General features: G+C 30.3%; 2 protein-coding genes across 3 annotated transcripts; one reads left to right on the top strand and one right to left on the bottom strand.

Annotated features, from left to right (window-relative positions):
* Positions 1 to 6,801: 6,801 nt before the first annotated feature.
* Positions 6,802 to 9,907, top strand: LOC106356391 (probable RNA-binding protein ARP1). 2 transcript variants are annotated; one of them, XM_048736764.1, is made up of 6 exons: positions 6,802 to 7,226; positions 7,316 to 7,439; positions 7,753 to 7,870; positions 8,314 to 8,347; positions 8,764 to 9,064; positions 9,647 to 9,907. In XM_048736764.1, the coding sequence occupies exons 1-6, from the start codon at positions 7,038 to 7,040 to the stop codon at positions 9,748 to 9,750; spliced, it is 870 nt and encodes a 289-aa protein (XP_048592721.1). In that variant the 5' UTR covers positions 6,802 to 7,037; the 3' UTR covers positions 9,751 to 9,907. The 2 variants fall into 2 exon arrangements, with proteins under 2 accessions (XP_048592721.1, XP_048592720.1); XM_048736763.1 differs by having other exon boundaries at positions 8,764 to 9,705.
* A 3,239-nt stretch (positions 9,908 to 13,146) lies between these two features.
* LOC106358180 (UDP-glycosyltransferase 85A3) lies at positions 13,147 to 16,143 on the bottom strand. The gene is made up of 2 exons (XM_013797930.3): positions 15,352 to 16,143; positions 13,147 to 14,259 (listed from the first exon to the last, which is right to left on the bottom strand). Exons 1-2 carry the CDS (start codon positions 15,926 to 15,928, stop codon positions 13,301 to 13,303), a joined length of 1,536 nt encoding a protein of 511 aa, XP_013653384.3. The 5' UTR covers positions 15,929 to 16,143; the 3' UTR covers positions 13,147 to 13,300.
* Positions 16,144 to 17,436: the final 1,293 nt, after the last annotated feature.

The following is a 17,436-nucleotide window of genomic DNA, read 5'->3' as shown; positions in this document are numbered from 1 at the left end:
ATTTGATCTAATCACTATGTGGTATGTTCCATATCATTTGTGATATCATCTGATGTTGTCGACTTGGATTATACACCGAATGATATTTTTTAATTATACATGAGTATTATGGCCCTGCATAAATGGTTCAGGCTAGTCACGAGTTACCACGTGTTGGTCTCATGTCCATGACGATGCTGAAATGTTAATTTTCCAGTGGTCGGGATTCGAACTCTGGTAACTTCACTGTATTGGACTTTTGCCCTCAAATTAATCACCACCAGACCACAAGTCCTGGTTTCACCATATGATGTTTCGCTGTACTCTCTCTTCTCCATTCATTTGCATCTGTAGGTGTTTGATGCATTATGTTTCTCCAAGAGACACTTTTATGTTGAACCTCTTTATATTTTTCTTTTTGTTAATAAATTGTTCAAACATCGAAGTTTTATATATTACGATGAACTGTAAGTGTTAAACTATGTAGACCACGGGACTGAAGAAATCTGATTGCTTGGAGTATGTTTTGTAGGGTTTATAGCCGCTTATTATAAATATCTCTTATATATTAAAAGAGAAACATTACAACATTTTAAATGTTGGTCCATTAAATATATATTATAATTTTCATTAAAATAATCATAAAATTAATCAATAATATATAATCAATATTTTTTTTCTTTCCTTAAATAAAAGATACATAATTACCTAATATGATTATAGTATATATATGATAATTAATGATTTTAATAATAAATATTTAATAATAATTTGTGCATCCTCCATCGTTTATGTTTAAAATTATATTATTAACATAAAATAAATAATCATATTAACCATATAATAAAATTTAAATTTTTTGTATATGTTATAATTTGAATTCTTTGAAATGACTGTAAATTATTAAAACTATTAAAAATCCAACATTAAAAAACTTGTGATCAAGGGTTCAAAATTTTTATTATAAAAAATATAAATGACTGTAAAACCATATGTAAAAATTCTCATTTAATAGATATTCTAAATAATATATATATATATATATATATATATATAAAAAATAATATACCATATAAACTTTGTTCGAAACTTTCATTCAACAATTCTTGAGAACTTAAAATTTTTAATTTCAAAATTTTAAGTGAGTATTCGAAAACGGCTAAAAATTAAAACTATTAAACATTTCACATTAAAAATTTTGTTATCATGACTTTACAATGATACATATAATCATTAAATCATATATTAAAATACATTATTAGCTGTGTAAATATCATTTAAATTTATTTATATCCATACAAAATATATAAATTTTTTGTTAGATTTATTAACCATGAAATAATTATAAGTTTTGATAAAGTGATGATTGTTTTAAATACATGGTTAATTACTTTCAATTATTTAATATATATTTATTATTTTGTTAGTTTTATAATATGTAAAAACGTAAAATAAATAGTAGTACATAAATATAATTTTTATATACAATGTTCGTTCTGCGTAAAGCACGGATTATAACCTAGTCATATAACATAAAAGAGTGACTGTTTTACCATCAACCAAAAAAGGAAACGCGTTCGCATTATTTTTCTATCAATAGCTACATTACACCAAAAAATAATAATTACACCAATATCAATATGTATCAACACATTAATCTAACATAAACTACTCTGCGTTGCGGGTATATTTTCGTATTCTTTTCTCTTATGTTGTGTTAGAGAGAGAGAGACAGCTAGATAATGGAGAGAGAAGAATGACAGGAGGATCGATCAACGTGGATGGATCTGCCAGTTCACGGATTCTCTTCTGTTTTTTCTTTAACTCCACTCCCAGCTATCTCCTCTTTACCATGCTGGCAAAATGGCCCCACTTTTTTTAAAATATATCTATTGGCTGACCAACCAAATGTTGTCATCAACCAACATTTACATGTAAATTTATCTCATTTATCGGCCTTTCCTGTATAACTAATTAATTTGATTATTAAAATTCATGTTCGAAACAGGCCTGAGTCAGACGGTCGACCCAGACCTAGCGACTTAACAAAAACTTGGAGATTAATTATCGATTAACTGGGGCGTAATTTTTAGGCTTTCTTCGTGCATATGTTGATAAATAATATATTTGCATACAAAATACAATGAATTCTTCTGTCACATTTGGCAAAGTAGTAGTTTACTGTGCCTTGGATTAAAACCATCTTAGACCAATGAAAACGTTAGTTTATTTATAAAATGTGGTACTTCTCAATATAAGTAATAATTTTAAAATCCATATGTGATATAGATTAAAGATAGTGGGGTTTAATAATAGTTTGCATATAAAGAAAAGAAGAGCAAAAGCCAAAAGGGGTTAAAAAGAGGGATGGTCGTTATTGGGTGCGTGCATGCGTGCGGGGGACTATGTAAAAGCTGTTTCTCTGCTCATTTCATGTGATCTTTCTCAATTATTTTGCTCTTCACTTTCTCATATATAGGCCATCTACAACTACATTTACATTTATGTAACCTTGTTAATATAATTCTTTATGTTTACCTTTTTCGTAAACAAGAGAGTATATCTTTTTTTTTGTTAACAACAACAGAGTATGTCTATCTCAGAGAGTCCCCAAAATAAAACGTTTCTATTGTTTACACCAAAGTTTCATGTACGTGTATAAGCACCGTACCAACGCAAAAATATTCTTCAATATATGCCGCCCCCCCCCCCCCCCCCCCCCCCCCCCCCCTTATTTTCCCTTTTTATACATGTGTCAATAAAACGTAGATTGCTAGAGCAGGCGCATCGGTTCAGTTCTATCAAAATTTCTCAAGGTAAATACTAATATAAAAATCAAAAGTAAAAAAGAAACAGTAAAAAAGTAGAAAATCGATTGTGTGGGAAAAAAAACTATATTCCCTTGCTTTAGTGGGAAAAAACTATCTTTCGGTATCTTGATAACAAGTTTTAACAGATTTAATTTTAAAGAACCTATCACTAATGATACTCTCAGTTTACGTATATCAGAATTCAAATCCGCCATAATTAAATAGTTATCATGACGAGTAAAACTATACCTAGTTAATTCGTATCAAACTCTAGATTTAATTCTACGCCTGGCACTAATAAAAAAAAGAGACTGGTTATGGATTTCTAAGATTTTTAATAGTGTCTATATCTATATATTTATAGGATTTTTGCAGTGTATATATATATATTTTTAAAGCTGATTTATTATGATATTACAATTATGAAAAATATTACCTGATAAATGACAATACTACCTGTCTTATAAGCATTTACCCCTAACTGTCATACGAAGATCACGTCTGATCGAATTTACTTGCACCATGTTGAAAATCTATATCTATATATATAAAGAAATGTTCGCCTCTCTCCCGTGAAGCTACGTCATCAATTCGTGCGTTCTGAGAGTGACACGTGTCCCATTTTATATTTAGGGCCAAAATAAATGAATGCAGTTAAGGGTAATTGAATCCAGCACCTCTAGCACTGGTAATTTCTCTTAGAACCACTAGGCTAAAGTCACTTTTTATAAATATGTGGCCGCGAAAATACTTATTATCGTGTCAGCTGGAAGCCCATGCTTCTTCTGCTTGTGGCCAGGGCCGACACTGAACTGACGTCAAGATGAAGATCGTGAAGTTAAAAACTTTGCTCCAAACAGTTTTGCAATGTTTCCAACCTTTATAACTTGATGCATATAATATATATCAAAATACATTTGTTATACACGCTTTTATTAGTTTTGCTTTTAAAAGAATGTATTTACAGTTATAAATGTTTTGTGCCAGTGAAGTAATGGTTGAAAAATCTCTATACATTTGTCATTTTAAAATAACACCCAACTTCTATATATAGTCAATATATATGTCCATGTTATATTGTAGACTAAATATTTTCTCTTTTAAAAATATAGAAAACAATTTTTTTAGTCTACAAGCAAATGTTGTAGAGCAAGTATGCATTATAAAAAATAATATTTATTTAAAATCCATACACAAAAATATAAAAGTTGTTATAGGCCTCTTTCTGACACATGCACACTCCACTATGAATAAGAATTAAAAAAAACAGTATTGTCATCAAACTTTATCACAAATCCACATTTGTACATCTATAATTATGAGTTGGACAATTAGTTAATTTGATACAATACCAAAGCAAGCAAGAATAATCGAAAAACAACTATACCACCGCATACTAATAAGTAAGACATAACAGATAACCAAATTCTTGAATCTTAAAACAAATTTCAACTCGAGCATTTAGTGAATATCAAAAAATATCCCGCCCGTAGGGCGGGCCGACCCTAGTATATATATATTTAAAGTTATTTAGCAAATATTGAAAACGAGAGAAAGAGAAGTATCTGCATCAGTTTAACTTCCTCCCCTTACCCCTTAAACAATCTTAACGGCTGACATTTAAAAATCAGTTTCTCATCTTAAAAATAGTAATTCTATTATATAATTTGCATTTTTCTTTCTCCTTTAGACATGTAAACTAGTGAAAATGTGACATATGCCAGTTAAGTTTTTACAAAGTTTCTTGCAGGTTCTTTTTTAGAGCTTTATCTCATCTTCTTTTCTCTTGTTCCATTATTTTAATATATATTAGTTTTAAAAACTTAACAGAAAAAAACTCTTGTTGGAGCTGTTCTTATGGGTTTTGTGGATATAGCAATAGACTTCCACTAATCATGAAATGTTATAACTAATCCGATCGGCATAATCATCATGAGTACTTATCTAAAATTTGATACTCACAGTACTTGTTTTAATCTCGGGGTATATGGTTATGAAATTCTCCAAATTGTTTTTAACCCTAAGCTTGAGTTGTCCTTAACAAGGATCTAATAAGGAATATGAGTTTTTATTTTTTGACAAACGAGGTGTAAGATCATCTCTAACTTTATTTCATATTTTATTTCAAAATAGAATGAAAATTGAAATAATAAATAAATAATAAAATATTATTTTATTTAAAGAATAATTTTTTTTATTACTTTATTTTAGAATAAAATATGGAATGAAGTTAAAGATGCTCTAAAACAATTAGAATTTTAGATTGATCACACACGAAAAATGAATAAATTGGATTAATGAACCAATCCAAGGAAGAGAATAGAGTTATACAGATCCCAACACAAGGGATCAACCAACCCAACATAGAACATGGTTACGAACGATGATATTGTATTATAACGGTTAATCCATTTAAAAATAGTATTGTAGACTTTTAGTAATATCAGTAGATAGATTTTTTCAGTATATTAGATAGATAATCTAAATGTATATTATATGGATTTTGACTTAAACATGTATTCCAACACTATATGGTAATTTTAGATTTGAGTAAAAGAATAGATTTTCGTTGTAAAAAAAACTATATGGTAATTTCGCAAAAGAATATTCCAAATAATGAGGCGGAATCATTCAAATGTATATAATTTTAAAAACTGCAAAATAGTTTAATGTAATATTTGTTGTTGACTTTTACATTCGACGTAAATTTCTGTAGCTTTTGATTGGTAAAACTCTGTATCATCTCTCAAGTAACTAAATTACGTATTATCTACCGGAACCATTATCTAATTAATTAAAAAGACATCATAGAAGATATTTTAATGGATGAGGAAACAAAAGTTGTGGAAAAGGTATAATGTTAAAACCTGGCTAAAAATTATAGACAGCGAAGACATACTCAGTGCTTGTCTTGTCACTCTTGTTACAGAACCCCAAAGAAAAAAAAAATCAAAAACTAAAAACATCTTCGATGATTTATTCTATTCTTTTGTCTAAAATAAAATAATTTTATAATAGAGTTAAGATGTTTTTTCAATGATATTTTATTTTAGAATGAAAAATAGAGTGATGAACAAAGAAAAAAAATTATTTTATACATAGAGTAAACCTATTTTTTTCTCTATTACAAAGTGAAAAATATAGTACAATTAAAATAATTTTACTCTAAACTCTATCCCCTAGACATTATGTATGAAGTAATTTCACACATGTCATTTCCACAATTATTTTCACCAAAGAATGTAACTTGGCATACTAGAATTTATACATAGCTTATGGTTAAATGTGACATGACATACTACGTTTAATGTTAATTTCAATTTTTGGTAACTTTTGATAATATGGTAATAACTCATAAATCTTCATTAAAATAAATATATTCAAATATGTCATTAAATAATATAAATAATAATAGAAATATGAAATATTTTAAATTTTTTGAAATATTATTTAAGTATTTTTTTTATAATCATACAATTTTTATTATTTAAAAGATTTCGAAATGTTATACAATATTTTTTTAAAGTAAAATTTTAATCATAATATCATTTATTTCTTTTTGATATCTACAAATTTTAGAAATTTTATTTAGTTTTATATTTTGATAATTATAAAAAAATTATATAAATTTTATTTTATTTTATACAAGTTAATTTAATATATCTTAACCGATAATAAATGAAAATCTATCTAACTTATGATTTTAAATATAACTTAAATATAATTTTAATTAAATTAAATTATTTATTGTATATTAATTTTATGTTTAACTAAATTAGTATTTATATTAAAATATTGGTTTAAAATAATAGAATCTAAAACATTAACAAATTTTTATTTTTAAGTATAATTTAAATTTAAAATTTTATTGCTGCACTGCACATGGTGCAGAAAAATACATAATTTTAGCGTAAAAAATAAAGTAGGGTTAGAAATGCCCAAACCCTTCTATATCTTTCTCCTTGCAAGTGTAGGGTCAGAGACTCGATACGGCACCGTTCAAAGAGTTGTAAAAAATAAAGAGAGAAAATGTAAAAGTCATTGGCATTTGAATAAAGAAGCTAACTTTCCTCATATACAATCTTTTCTTCTTTTCATTTCTTGGCTGATGTTTTTATTAGACAGACCCCATTTTCATATATTCATTCATTAAACTTTATTTATTCATTTTTTTTGTTATTGGTATATATCATCACAAACCATCATCAACAATCAAAACGGTTAGTTATATATCATATAGTATAATAGATGTCTTCTAATACGAGCTACTACCGATCGCCGTTCGGAGACACGACCTTCACAAAAGTGTTCGTCGGAGGCTTAGCATGGGAGACTCCGACCGAGGAAATGCGTCGTTACTTCGAGCAGTTCGGTGAGATTCTCGAAGCAGTCATCATCACCGATAAGATCACCGGCAAATCTAAAGGCTATGGTTTCGTAAGTTCATCCTTTTTTTTTGTTTCTTTATATCTCAACCATTATAATTGTTTCTCAAAGCATGCGACGTCATCATCTTGGTGGTCTAGGTCACGTTTCGAGAGCCAGAGTCAGCGACAAAGGCAGTAGCCGATCCAAATCCTGTGATCGATGGAAGAAAGGCAAATTGTAATATTGCGTCTTTTGGACAGCCCCGACCATCGACGCCTCGAGGTTCGTGTACTCATGTTATATGTTGAATGTGTCAATCGTTATCTCATCGGTCTATTTTTTTAATCCATTTTGGCTGGATTAAGTTTTCGAAAATTAACAAATATTCATTGTCAATAATATAATACTATAATGTTTTCAGGATGTAATTTCATAATTTCTGGCTAAAATGATAATTAATAATGGTTGATGATGATACTAAACAGTTTATAAGATTTTCATATTTTTGTAATCGAAATTTCTATGATGCTCACAAGGGAAAAATGCTACATTTTCAATAATGTAAAATAATTATGATTACTCTTTGATGGCACAGGGAGAGGACAAGGAGGAAGCCCTAGTCAGTATCAAGGCAGAGGACAATCAGGCTATTCCGGAATGCCTGGTTCACTGCAGCAAGCTGCGACTGCCCAGCTCATGTATCCGTCGTACGGGTACGTGATTTTTTTATGATGTGAAAAAATAAGAATTGTTAGATTTATTTTATTTATTTAAACCCAAAAGGGTGTAAAGAAGTTTATAAATTTTGCGTAGACAATGAAATGGTCCAATGCTATAGAAATGGTAAACGACAGAAGATGATTTTAATGCTTCAATTTGGACAAAGTTGGAGTCAGCCTGTAAATATCATATTCATAATATAAATGCTGATAGCAGAGTACCTAGTTGTCTAATAAAAAGCATACTATATTGTAGATTAGCCAGACCAACATCGCAACAGAACAATAATAGTGAAATATGTCATGTGTATGTAAAGTATATGCAAGTCTTGCGTGCACTAAATTTGTTAAGGTGAAATAGTTCAATTTTGTTTATCGTTGGGGTCTTTTGGTGCTTTATACCAATTGGTTTAGCGTCATTAAATTTTTGTTTTCAGGTACACCTACAATTCTGAATATGGGTACCACCAAGTCAGTCTCTCTCTATCTTTATCTCTCCATATGACACACACATATATATATATGTACAATAATAAACATGCAATGATAAAATACATCTTATATATTGTTTCCATCTGTTATTGTATAAATAAGTTTAGCCTTCATCCCCCTGAACTAGGTATCTAGAAACTAAATTAAAAACTTGTTATAGTTGTGTAGGGAAATATGTACATTAATGACATTTATAGAAGTGTAGAGTAAATCTTTTTTTTTGTAACACATACGATTATATTAAATCTAAAAGAGTTTGATAAACCATTACATCCGGAGCTAAGCTCAACGGTAACAAGATAAGAATGTGAGTGTAGAGTAAATCATAAAATCTGGAATGTGAGTGTTGTTTATATTAGCAAATAATAATTTTGGGACTGGATTATTACATGCAGGCATTATACAACACACAACTCCAACAAGCACAAGCACAATACTACCAACAGCAAATGTACGGCGGAGGAGCAACATCACCATCATCTTCCAACATCATGCCTTCTCCTTACTATTACCTCCAAGCTCCAAGCCCTAGACCATATTCTCATCAGCATTATGCTCATCATATTAACCATCAGCAGCAACAGCAACAACGCTTAACTTCTGCTTCTTCTTACCTAATCCACCCATCCAATTTCGGGGTTCCTACTACTTTCTCTAATGCCCCTTCTTCCCAAGAGCCAATATCTTCTTCAACCGGTACGTCATTAAGTAGTTCAGTGTTCTGTTTGCTCAAACGACATTGTTTATCACCATGCATGTCCAATGTGAAAATGCATTCATCATCGAACCATGATCCAAGTCCCCTAAGTACTACATCGTATTGTAGAAACAATAAAACGAAATTGCTAGTGAGATCATGCATATATAAGAGTACGGAAGATTAAATGGAATGTTATAAAAAGAGAGTGAATGATTGGGCACATGGGATATATGCAATTGCGTCATGTCCATGTGAACTGTGCTGTCTATTTTTTTTTCCCTCACATCTGTCTACCGTCCATCATGGGTCATACATGTTTATATATACACGAGTATGTGCATGCAATATGCATAAACCAATAGTCTTGCATGTGAATTTCTGCCACTCTTTTTATTTCATTGATTCTCAAGATCTAGTCACAACTCACAAGGGAGAAGGGTGGTCCACTCTATATTTAAGCAATTATCCAAACTTCTTTTGCAGAGGGTCGACCAAAAAAATCAATTCTATATGAGGAATTGCAGATTGATTATTTATTTAAAAATTGGTCCAAAACTGTGGTTTTTTGTTTTCATCAGAATCACAAGCACCACATCAAGTCTCTGGAGGAGGAGAAATCGATGTAACGGATGCACCTGAAAGTACAACAACGGACAACAGAGAGTATACATCATCTTCTTGATCAACTGCGTCTCCAAAACTTGTACAATCTTTTGACATTTTTACGCTCTCTTTCTCTTCATCCAACAAAGAGAAAAAAGCTGATTCGTTTATTTTCTCAGCCAAATCCATGTATGACTTACCATGACTGTCAAAATAAAGATGGCTCTATCTCGTAATTTTTTTGTTCTTCTTTCTAACGGAATAACTATTACAAGTCGACTTTGATAATCTTTCAATGATTTTAGAATAAATTGACTTTTTGAAATCTTCCTTGTACTTGACTATCATTTAATTAGACTATATATGTGTAACTGATTTATGTTAAAAAAAAAATTGAGAAAGTCTTTTAGGCAAGTGACGTTTTATTAGTTTATTTTGTTTTTTCAACTTATGTTTTCACCCACCTGCAATGTCCCCCCCATTATAATTGCGGTAAAAAATGCTGAACTGATGTTTGAATGTGCAAACAATTGATTGTTTAAACTGATGTAATACTTATGTTGTCATTTTCTGAATTACTATCCGTGTTCTTAAAACGCAAAATTAAGTTTTATTGACAAAAGTACCATTTACTAAATAATTATAATACAATACATAATTTTTATATATTCAATTTTTATATAATTTATGTACATAGTTTTAAACCGTCTTTAAAATTGGATAGTTTTATTTTTAACTTGTGTCATATTGGTTAAAATTTAATTTACTGTTTTATAATACAAACAAACTAATATGTTCATTCAACTCGTATCGCATTTGATAAATATTTTGCAGTTTGTAAAATATCAACTATAACATGATTCATTATATAACCAGATAATATAAATATTAGTTTTAATATTTTATAAATGTAAGTTCATTAGTATTAGTATAACTATATTCTTTAAACACTTTTTAAGAATTTGAAGTACATTATAAAAAATTTGAATTTATTTATATTAATGTTATAATTACTTAATTTTAATTTATGAAATAACCGGTATATTAATTTCATAAAAATATTGGTATATTAATTTACAGAGTATAAAGGTAGCATGAACTATTTGAATGTATATGTTACTGTATATTTGCCAATTAAATTCATCAACCAAGTATAAGAACTAGAGCATAAAATATGATTAAATGTATAGGGTCAATATATAAAAGCATTATATACATACAACAAAGTATAAGAGTAACATAAAATATTTAAATGTATATGTCACTGCATATTTGCCACTTATTTAATCTAAATTTATAATGTTCTTATATTTTGTTGTATCATATGATCTAAAGTTCTAGATGAGTAAATATGTATCATAGTGCTTTTGAACATATGTATTTTAGTTAGAATTAAATTAATAAAAATAAAAAGCACATATTAAAGTCAAAGAGAAGCATATTATTAGGAATGGAATCAAGAAAAAATTAAATTAATAATAATTTTGAGTATCTGTTACGTGTCATTTTAATATGTGTAATTTATATTTCAAAAATATCTTTAATGAACTGATTAACAAGCTACAAAAATGCAATGGCATTTCTCGTAATATTTCACGTAAACTCAATGTCTGTGCTGCTGAAATAGTGTTTTATTTTGATAGTATAAAATTTTCAAGTGATATAAATTTATTTACATCACTAAATGAAAATATTGAATATAAATGATACAAATTGCCCTTTTCTTTTATCAAAAATAAGTTATATCAATTTAAAAACCTTATGAAAATTCATGTTAAATTATAGATACAAATAAAAAAAAATTCCCAAACAATTTTTTAATAAAATTTTTATTAATAAGATTGATAAAAGCTAATAATAGAGTTTTAATATAATTTTGATCATACTAATAGCAATTTATTTTATCAAAAAGGCAAGAATCTATAAACCAATCGGATCCCAGTACTTTATATATACACATGTATAATCACGATTTATAACTTAGTATTTTGTTAATAACCTAAAACGAAATAAATACTAGTTTACCTGTTTTTATTGGCTATTTAAATTTTCCTTCAACCATGGTTATGAATATGATGATCAAAGTACTCTTAGAAAGGTAGTCTAAAAACTTTTGTCATTTTGAGCCAAAATTTTTAAGAGAAGATGGGCTTCACCTAACATATGGGGCTGGTTCCGATCCCAAACGATCTATCCTACACTACCCTATCCTCTATCAAATGCAAACTTCGACTTTTTGTGCAGCAATGAATAAGCACTTGTTAATTGCTGCATGCGACCAACAACCAAACACTAATTGCAGTCGCCAGTGACTACCAAATAAACAAACAGAATTGCACTTATAAAAATATGACTAAACAAGAAATTCTAGAGGTGAAGATGTTTTGTTGATAGTTTCCCGTTGCATCTGAAATACTTTGATCTTCTTTAACGTAGATATGTTAGAGGTATTCTTCATTGGAATAAATGGTGTTTGCGGAGCCGTGTCTACAGTGTATTGAAAAATGCATTTTCTTTAAGTCCCTAATTAATATAATTTTATTTGGAGTCCCAAAATTTAAAGTAATTTGTAGTTTAGTGGTTTATAAATTTTTGTAACAATCTTTTTCACCAGAATTCGACTAATTCACATTCTGAAATCAGATTTTTTTCCTATATAATATAATTATAGCAAATTTACGTAATAAACCTATCCTTTTACAGTTATATACTTATGTATTTAATGAAGACGATATATTGTATTTGTAAAAAAATATTTTAAAAACTTATTTAAGAATCGGTTCTTAACTTTTTTTAGTTAAAAGTTTAGAGACAGGTTCATATATTATGCTAAGAACCTCATCCTAAGAATCCCACATTAAACATAGGCATCATTAACTCCGGTTTCTTAGCCGGGGTTCTTAACTCATTATTTGACTTTTTTTAACACTTTTTGGCTAAGAGGCGGTTCTTAGCTTTTCTTAGATTTTAACTAAGAAAAATTAAGAACCGTCTCTTAACCGAAGCTAAGAACCCCAGTTAAGAGACTGAAATTAATGATGGTCTTAGGTTCTTAAAATCCTTCGCACGGCACCGGGTGTTTGAACGAGAGTTATAGTTTGGTTTTCTGGAAGGTATTGGAAGATTTGATGCAGTGCTGTAGCACGGTTCTTGACACTAAATTTGTTTTTAGTCATTAGATTCTTATTTATTAAGTTTTAAAACAAAATTTTTGGAGGTTTTGGTGTTTAAATTTTTATCCCTAGAAATGTGTAAGGTTTTAAGTTGTTCTAATTTGTGCTTTGCTTCCAACTTGTGTATTGTGGCTTCCTAAAACTAATAATAACAATATTGATAAATATAATTAAAAAAGAAAATCTCTATAACTCATATAAATATTATATCATTTTAAAGGTATTAGAAATCCGCTTAGCATGCTAATGTATGTTCATGAACGTCTAATTATTTATCTTAGTTTCTAATAAAACTGTCATCGTACTGCGTTAAAAAAAATCCTCAATGTTTGTTATACAAAGACCTTCTTTTTATTACCTATAAATTAAAACACACGATGACAGGAACAAAAACAATAAGTTATTGATGATCATATATATAATAACACTTTTAGGATCATCTTATGTTCTAATTGCCTACTTATAGGACAGGCCCTGGTTTCCTCCTAAAAGAATCTTATCAACAACCGTCTTAAAATTCACGACCGACGAACCACACGGATGCTCTGTCGCTTTCTCCGCCAAACGCCGCCACTCCTCCGCCTTCTCTCTTAACTTCTTTCCTTTTTCTCCATCCATCAGCTCTCTCACCACCGCCTCAACCTCCTCTCTTTTCACATCCTCGCCTATTTCCATCCCCACTCCCCACTCGTCGCAACAGTACTTCGCGTTCGTTTGCTGCTCCGCAAAAAAGGGCCAACACACCATCGGAACTCCGGCAGATATACTCTCTAACGTCGAGTTCCATCCGTTATGTGTTAAAAATCCTCCGACCGCCGGATGAGACAAGACTTTCTCCTGAGGACACCAACTCAACAACATCCTTCGACCTTCTGTCTCTGTTAAAAACTCTGTCGGAATCACCGCCTCTTCTCCAGCTACTAAGTCTGGTCGGATCACCCATAAAAACTCCTTTCTTGATGCTGCCAACCCCCAAGCGAACTCCACGAGCTGCTTCGCGGTCATTACCGTTATGCTCCCAAAGTTAACGTAAACGACGCTGTTTTGTGCCTTGGTATCAAGCCAATCCAAACACTCCGTCTCCTCTCGCCAAAGATTCGATCCTAGCCTTTCAGTCTCAGTACCTTCTTCAATCTCCCGGTTCACTAAGAGGTGAAGCGGCCCTATTGAATAAACCGGTGGTAAAATGGACTGCATAGCTTGGATGATGTCATGATCGAGGTCATCGAACGTGTTGAGAATGATGGCAGAGGCGCGCTTGGATTGGTCTGTCTCGTGGACAAGGAAGTTGACCATTATGTCGTTGGGGTTAGTGGTACGGATGAAGGTAGGGATGTCTTTTAGTTTCAGATTGTTCATCGATGGTATCCAATCTATAGATGTGTCCAAGTGTTCATTCGTCAAACAACTCTCATCTGCAAAATTCATCATACTTTATTTAACTATTTAATCTCTTGAATGCCACAAACAACGTTAAAATGCACAAATTAGCATACAAATTTTGATGAATTTATGTTGACAGTCTGTCGTTACTAAAAAATAAAGTGACTTAGAAAGTGATGTTGGCCTAACTGCAGATCATAGTTTTGCTTCTACAGTAGTTATCAAATTTCTACTGTTACGCACCCCCCTTCTTAAAGGTTATTATCATTAATTTTTTCTGGATGCAAAAAAAAAAAAGAAAGTTAAAACGATCATTTATACACTTTTTTATATGTTACAAAAAGTACACTTTTTTTATAAAATAAATTTTTTATTGGTAGTTAATTTTGGTTAAAAGTTAATTATAAGTTCTGTCTCATTAGATTCTGTATGTTTTATGATTTTCATGTTAAGACAGTATTTGCAATACGAAATCTGACCTAACTATATTACACTAGTAAAAATATCAACAGACAATATAAGCAACTAAGAGCACTTCCAATGGAGTTCTACCAATTGGATTTCTAAATACGAATATGTGTATATATATATATTGTATATATGTATATAGTTATGGGATCTACTAAATAGTGTAAAACTCCTACCCAAAGATTCTAAGAAATTAATAAATCCATCAAGCTAGGTTCTAGATGTTTTTTGGCTCGGTCCCATCTACGAGCCATTTAATCCACTTCAGCTGAGGGGAGTCGAAATCCTTTAGGTGAGAAGAAACAGCACTAGTGGATCAACACTAGCAATTTGAAGTTTTTCTACGTAAAATTTACTCCCTCCGTTTTTTTATACTTCTATTTGACGCTTAAGAATTGTGCACATAGATTAAAAAATATTTAATTTTCTAAAAAAACATCATTAATTGTTCACCTAACCACAATTTAACTAATAATAAAATAAAAACTATAATATCATGAGTCATCTAGCATTAGTTAGTAATAAATTTTACATAAAAAATTAAAAACGTCAAATAATTTGGAACAAAAAATTCTTCTAAAATGTCAAGTATAAAAAAATGGAGGGAGTAATATAATAACGACTAATAAATTAATAATCAATGTAAGAAGACGTACCTTCAAAAGGAAATAAACCTTTCTCGATGAACAGATAAAAGTGTAAATAAGCCATGACGCCAGATGCACTAGGGGTCCAGAAAAGAACCTCCGGGAGACCGAGCTCCTCGGCAGCATCAAGTGTAAAGCTCATCACACCGTCCGATACAATACAACTGACCGGAGGAACATCCTTTCTGGCGTTGATCTGTCGGAGAAGTTCCTTGAAAGGAGTTAGACAGTTCTTCATGGTGGACTCGCAAAGGGTAGGGATGTCCTGCGTGGCATCCACCTCAGTCTCCGGTAGACCGTCAGGTATGGCCTCAAACTGAAAGGAAGGAAGTCCGTCGAGGGCGTTGGGACCACGGGAACGGAGTAAGCGTTTGTGGTTGTAGATGGTGTTGACGAAGGTGACATGAAAGCCTTTTGCGTGGAGGAGTTTAGCCACTTTCAGCATCGGGTTGATGTGGCCTTGAGCTGGGTAAGGGATGCAAACTACGTGTGGTTTTTGGACGTTACAAACGACATGAGATCCCATTTCTATCTCTTCTAATGCTAAAGACAAGATTGTGATTAAACTGGGTACGGAGTCTGCCATTTTATAGGCGAGGCCATGTATTTATATATCGCACATGGCTATTGTAGAAATATCTGCGTCATGTGCTGTGCATTGAGACATCCGAGGCCCGAATATGTCTATCTACATATGTGTAGAATTTATTTCCCGAAGACCTAATCATTTAGGGACTATTGCAAAAACAAAGAATTTACTTTTTCATAATGTATTACACATTAGGACTATAAAGCAAATATATGTCTACATGGAAACATAACATAACACATAAAAAATGTATGCATTCAACATTTAGATCGTATTAGTGAATATACAGCATCTGATAAGTTAGATCGTCTACATGGAAAATCATTACTCCACTAACAGTCAAATAAACATGATAAGTCGTCCAAGATATATAAAGTAACTTTGTCCGATGATCTCAGAAAACTATCTAATTATTACTACTAAGATGTTTTTTTAAAGCAGTTTACAAAAAAAAAAAATTGTCAAAATTTATAATATTAAAGCAGAATCTTTAATAGAATTTTGTCCTTGTTTTTTTGAAATTAATTACAATTATGGCACACCACTGCTATATTAGGTGTTAAACATTTCAAACATTTCCATAATTGAAATACTATATATATACACTATTTTTAATTACTTAAACAAAAGCGGCTCCTACATAATTTCTTTCATATAACGTGAACAAACTTTATAATAGTCTGAATACATATATTGGGGGATTTATCAGTTACATAGTTCCAAATAGCTGTATATACAAATCATGCTTTCTATTTATATTTTTCTTTTAAAGTTATACAAAATGTATATACCAAACAAGTTAGCTAACCTTAGATCACAATGTATCAATAAGCAACCCACAAAACATCCGTTTATTCTAATTTTTTTTACCGATGAATCTAAACCCCCAAAACACAAACTCTAAACTTTATTTCTTTTTAAGTTTAGACATATCTGCAAAGAGAATAAAATTTATGAAAAAGAATATGTTTGATGAAATATGAAAATCTATGCACAGCAAACGATTTCATATTAGCCTTTCAAATCTCATTTGTATATAATTAGAAAAATATTGTGGCATAAAAACTAATTAGATTTGTTTATTCCTAAACCAACTATTCAAGAAACAAAATAATAACAGATTAATCAATGAAAAAAGAATATTAACAAATTTAACATTATTTCCTACTCATGTAATCGTTAATGATATACTTTTTTAAAAAAAGATTGCGTATAGTAACTTAATAACTTTCTAAAGAAAAAATAAATATGATTTTACAATACCTTGGACTACTGCACCGTATAATATTTACTACAAGCTGAGATATATATATTATTAAGAATATATCAATTTCTAAAATTAATTAATATTATTAAACCAGAAACACAATTTTGAATCCATTTTATTTTGGATATTTTCGGTGTTTTGAGCATTTTTGGGTACCTAGAATATTTGGTTTGAGTTGGATTTGAATCCGGTTCTTCAGATATTAAATTTTTGGATCCAATCGAGTATTTTATCATTT

The sequence above is a fragment of the Brassica napus genome, chromosome A7 (assembly GCF_020379485.1).
Source record: "Brassica napus cultivar Da-Ae chromosome A7, Da-Ae, whole genome shotgun sequence".
NCBI lineage: Eukaryota > Viridiplantae > Streptophyta > Magnoliopsida > Brassicales > Brassicaceae > Brassica > Brassica napus.
The sequence above is the reverse complement of the archived record's forward strand: the minus strand, read 5'-3'. Positions and strand labels throughout refer to the sequence as shown.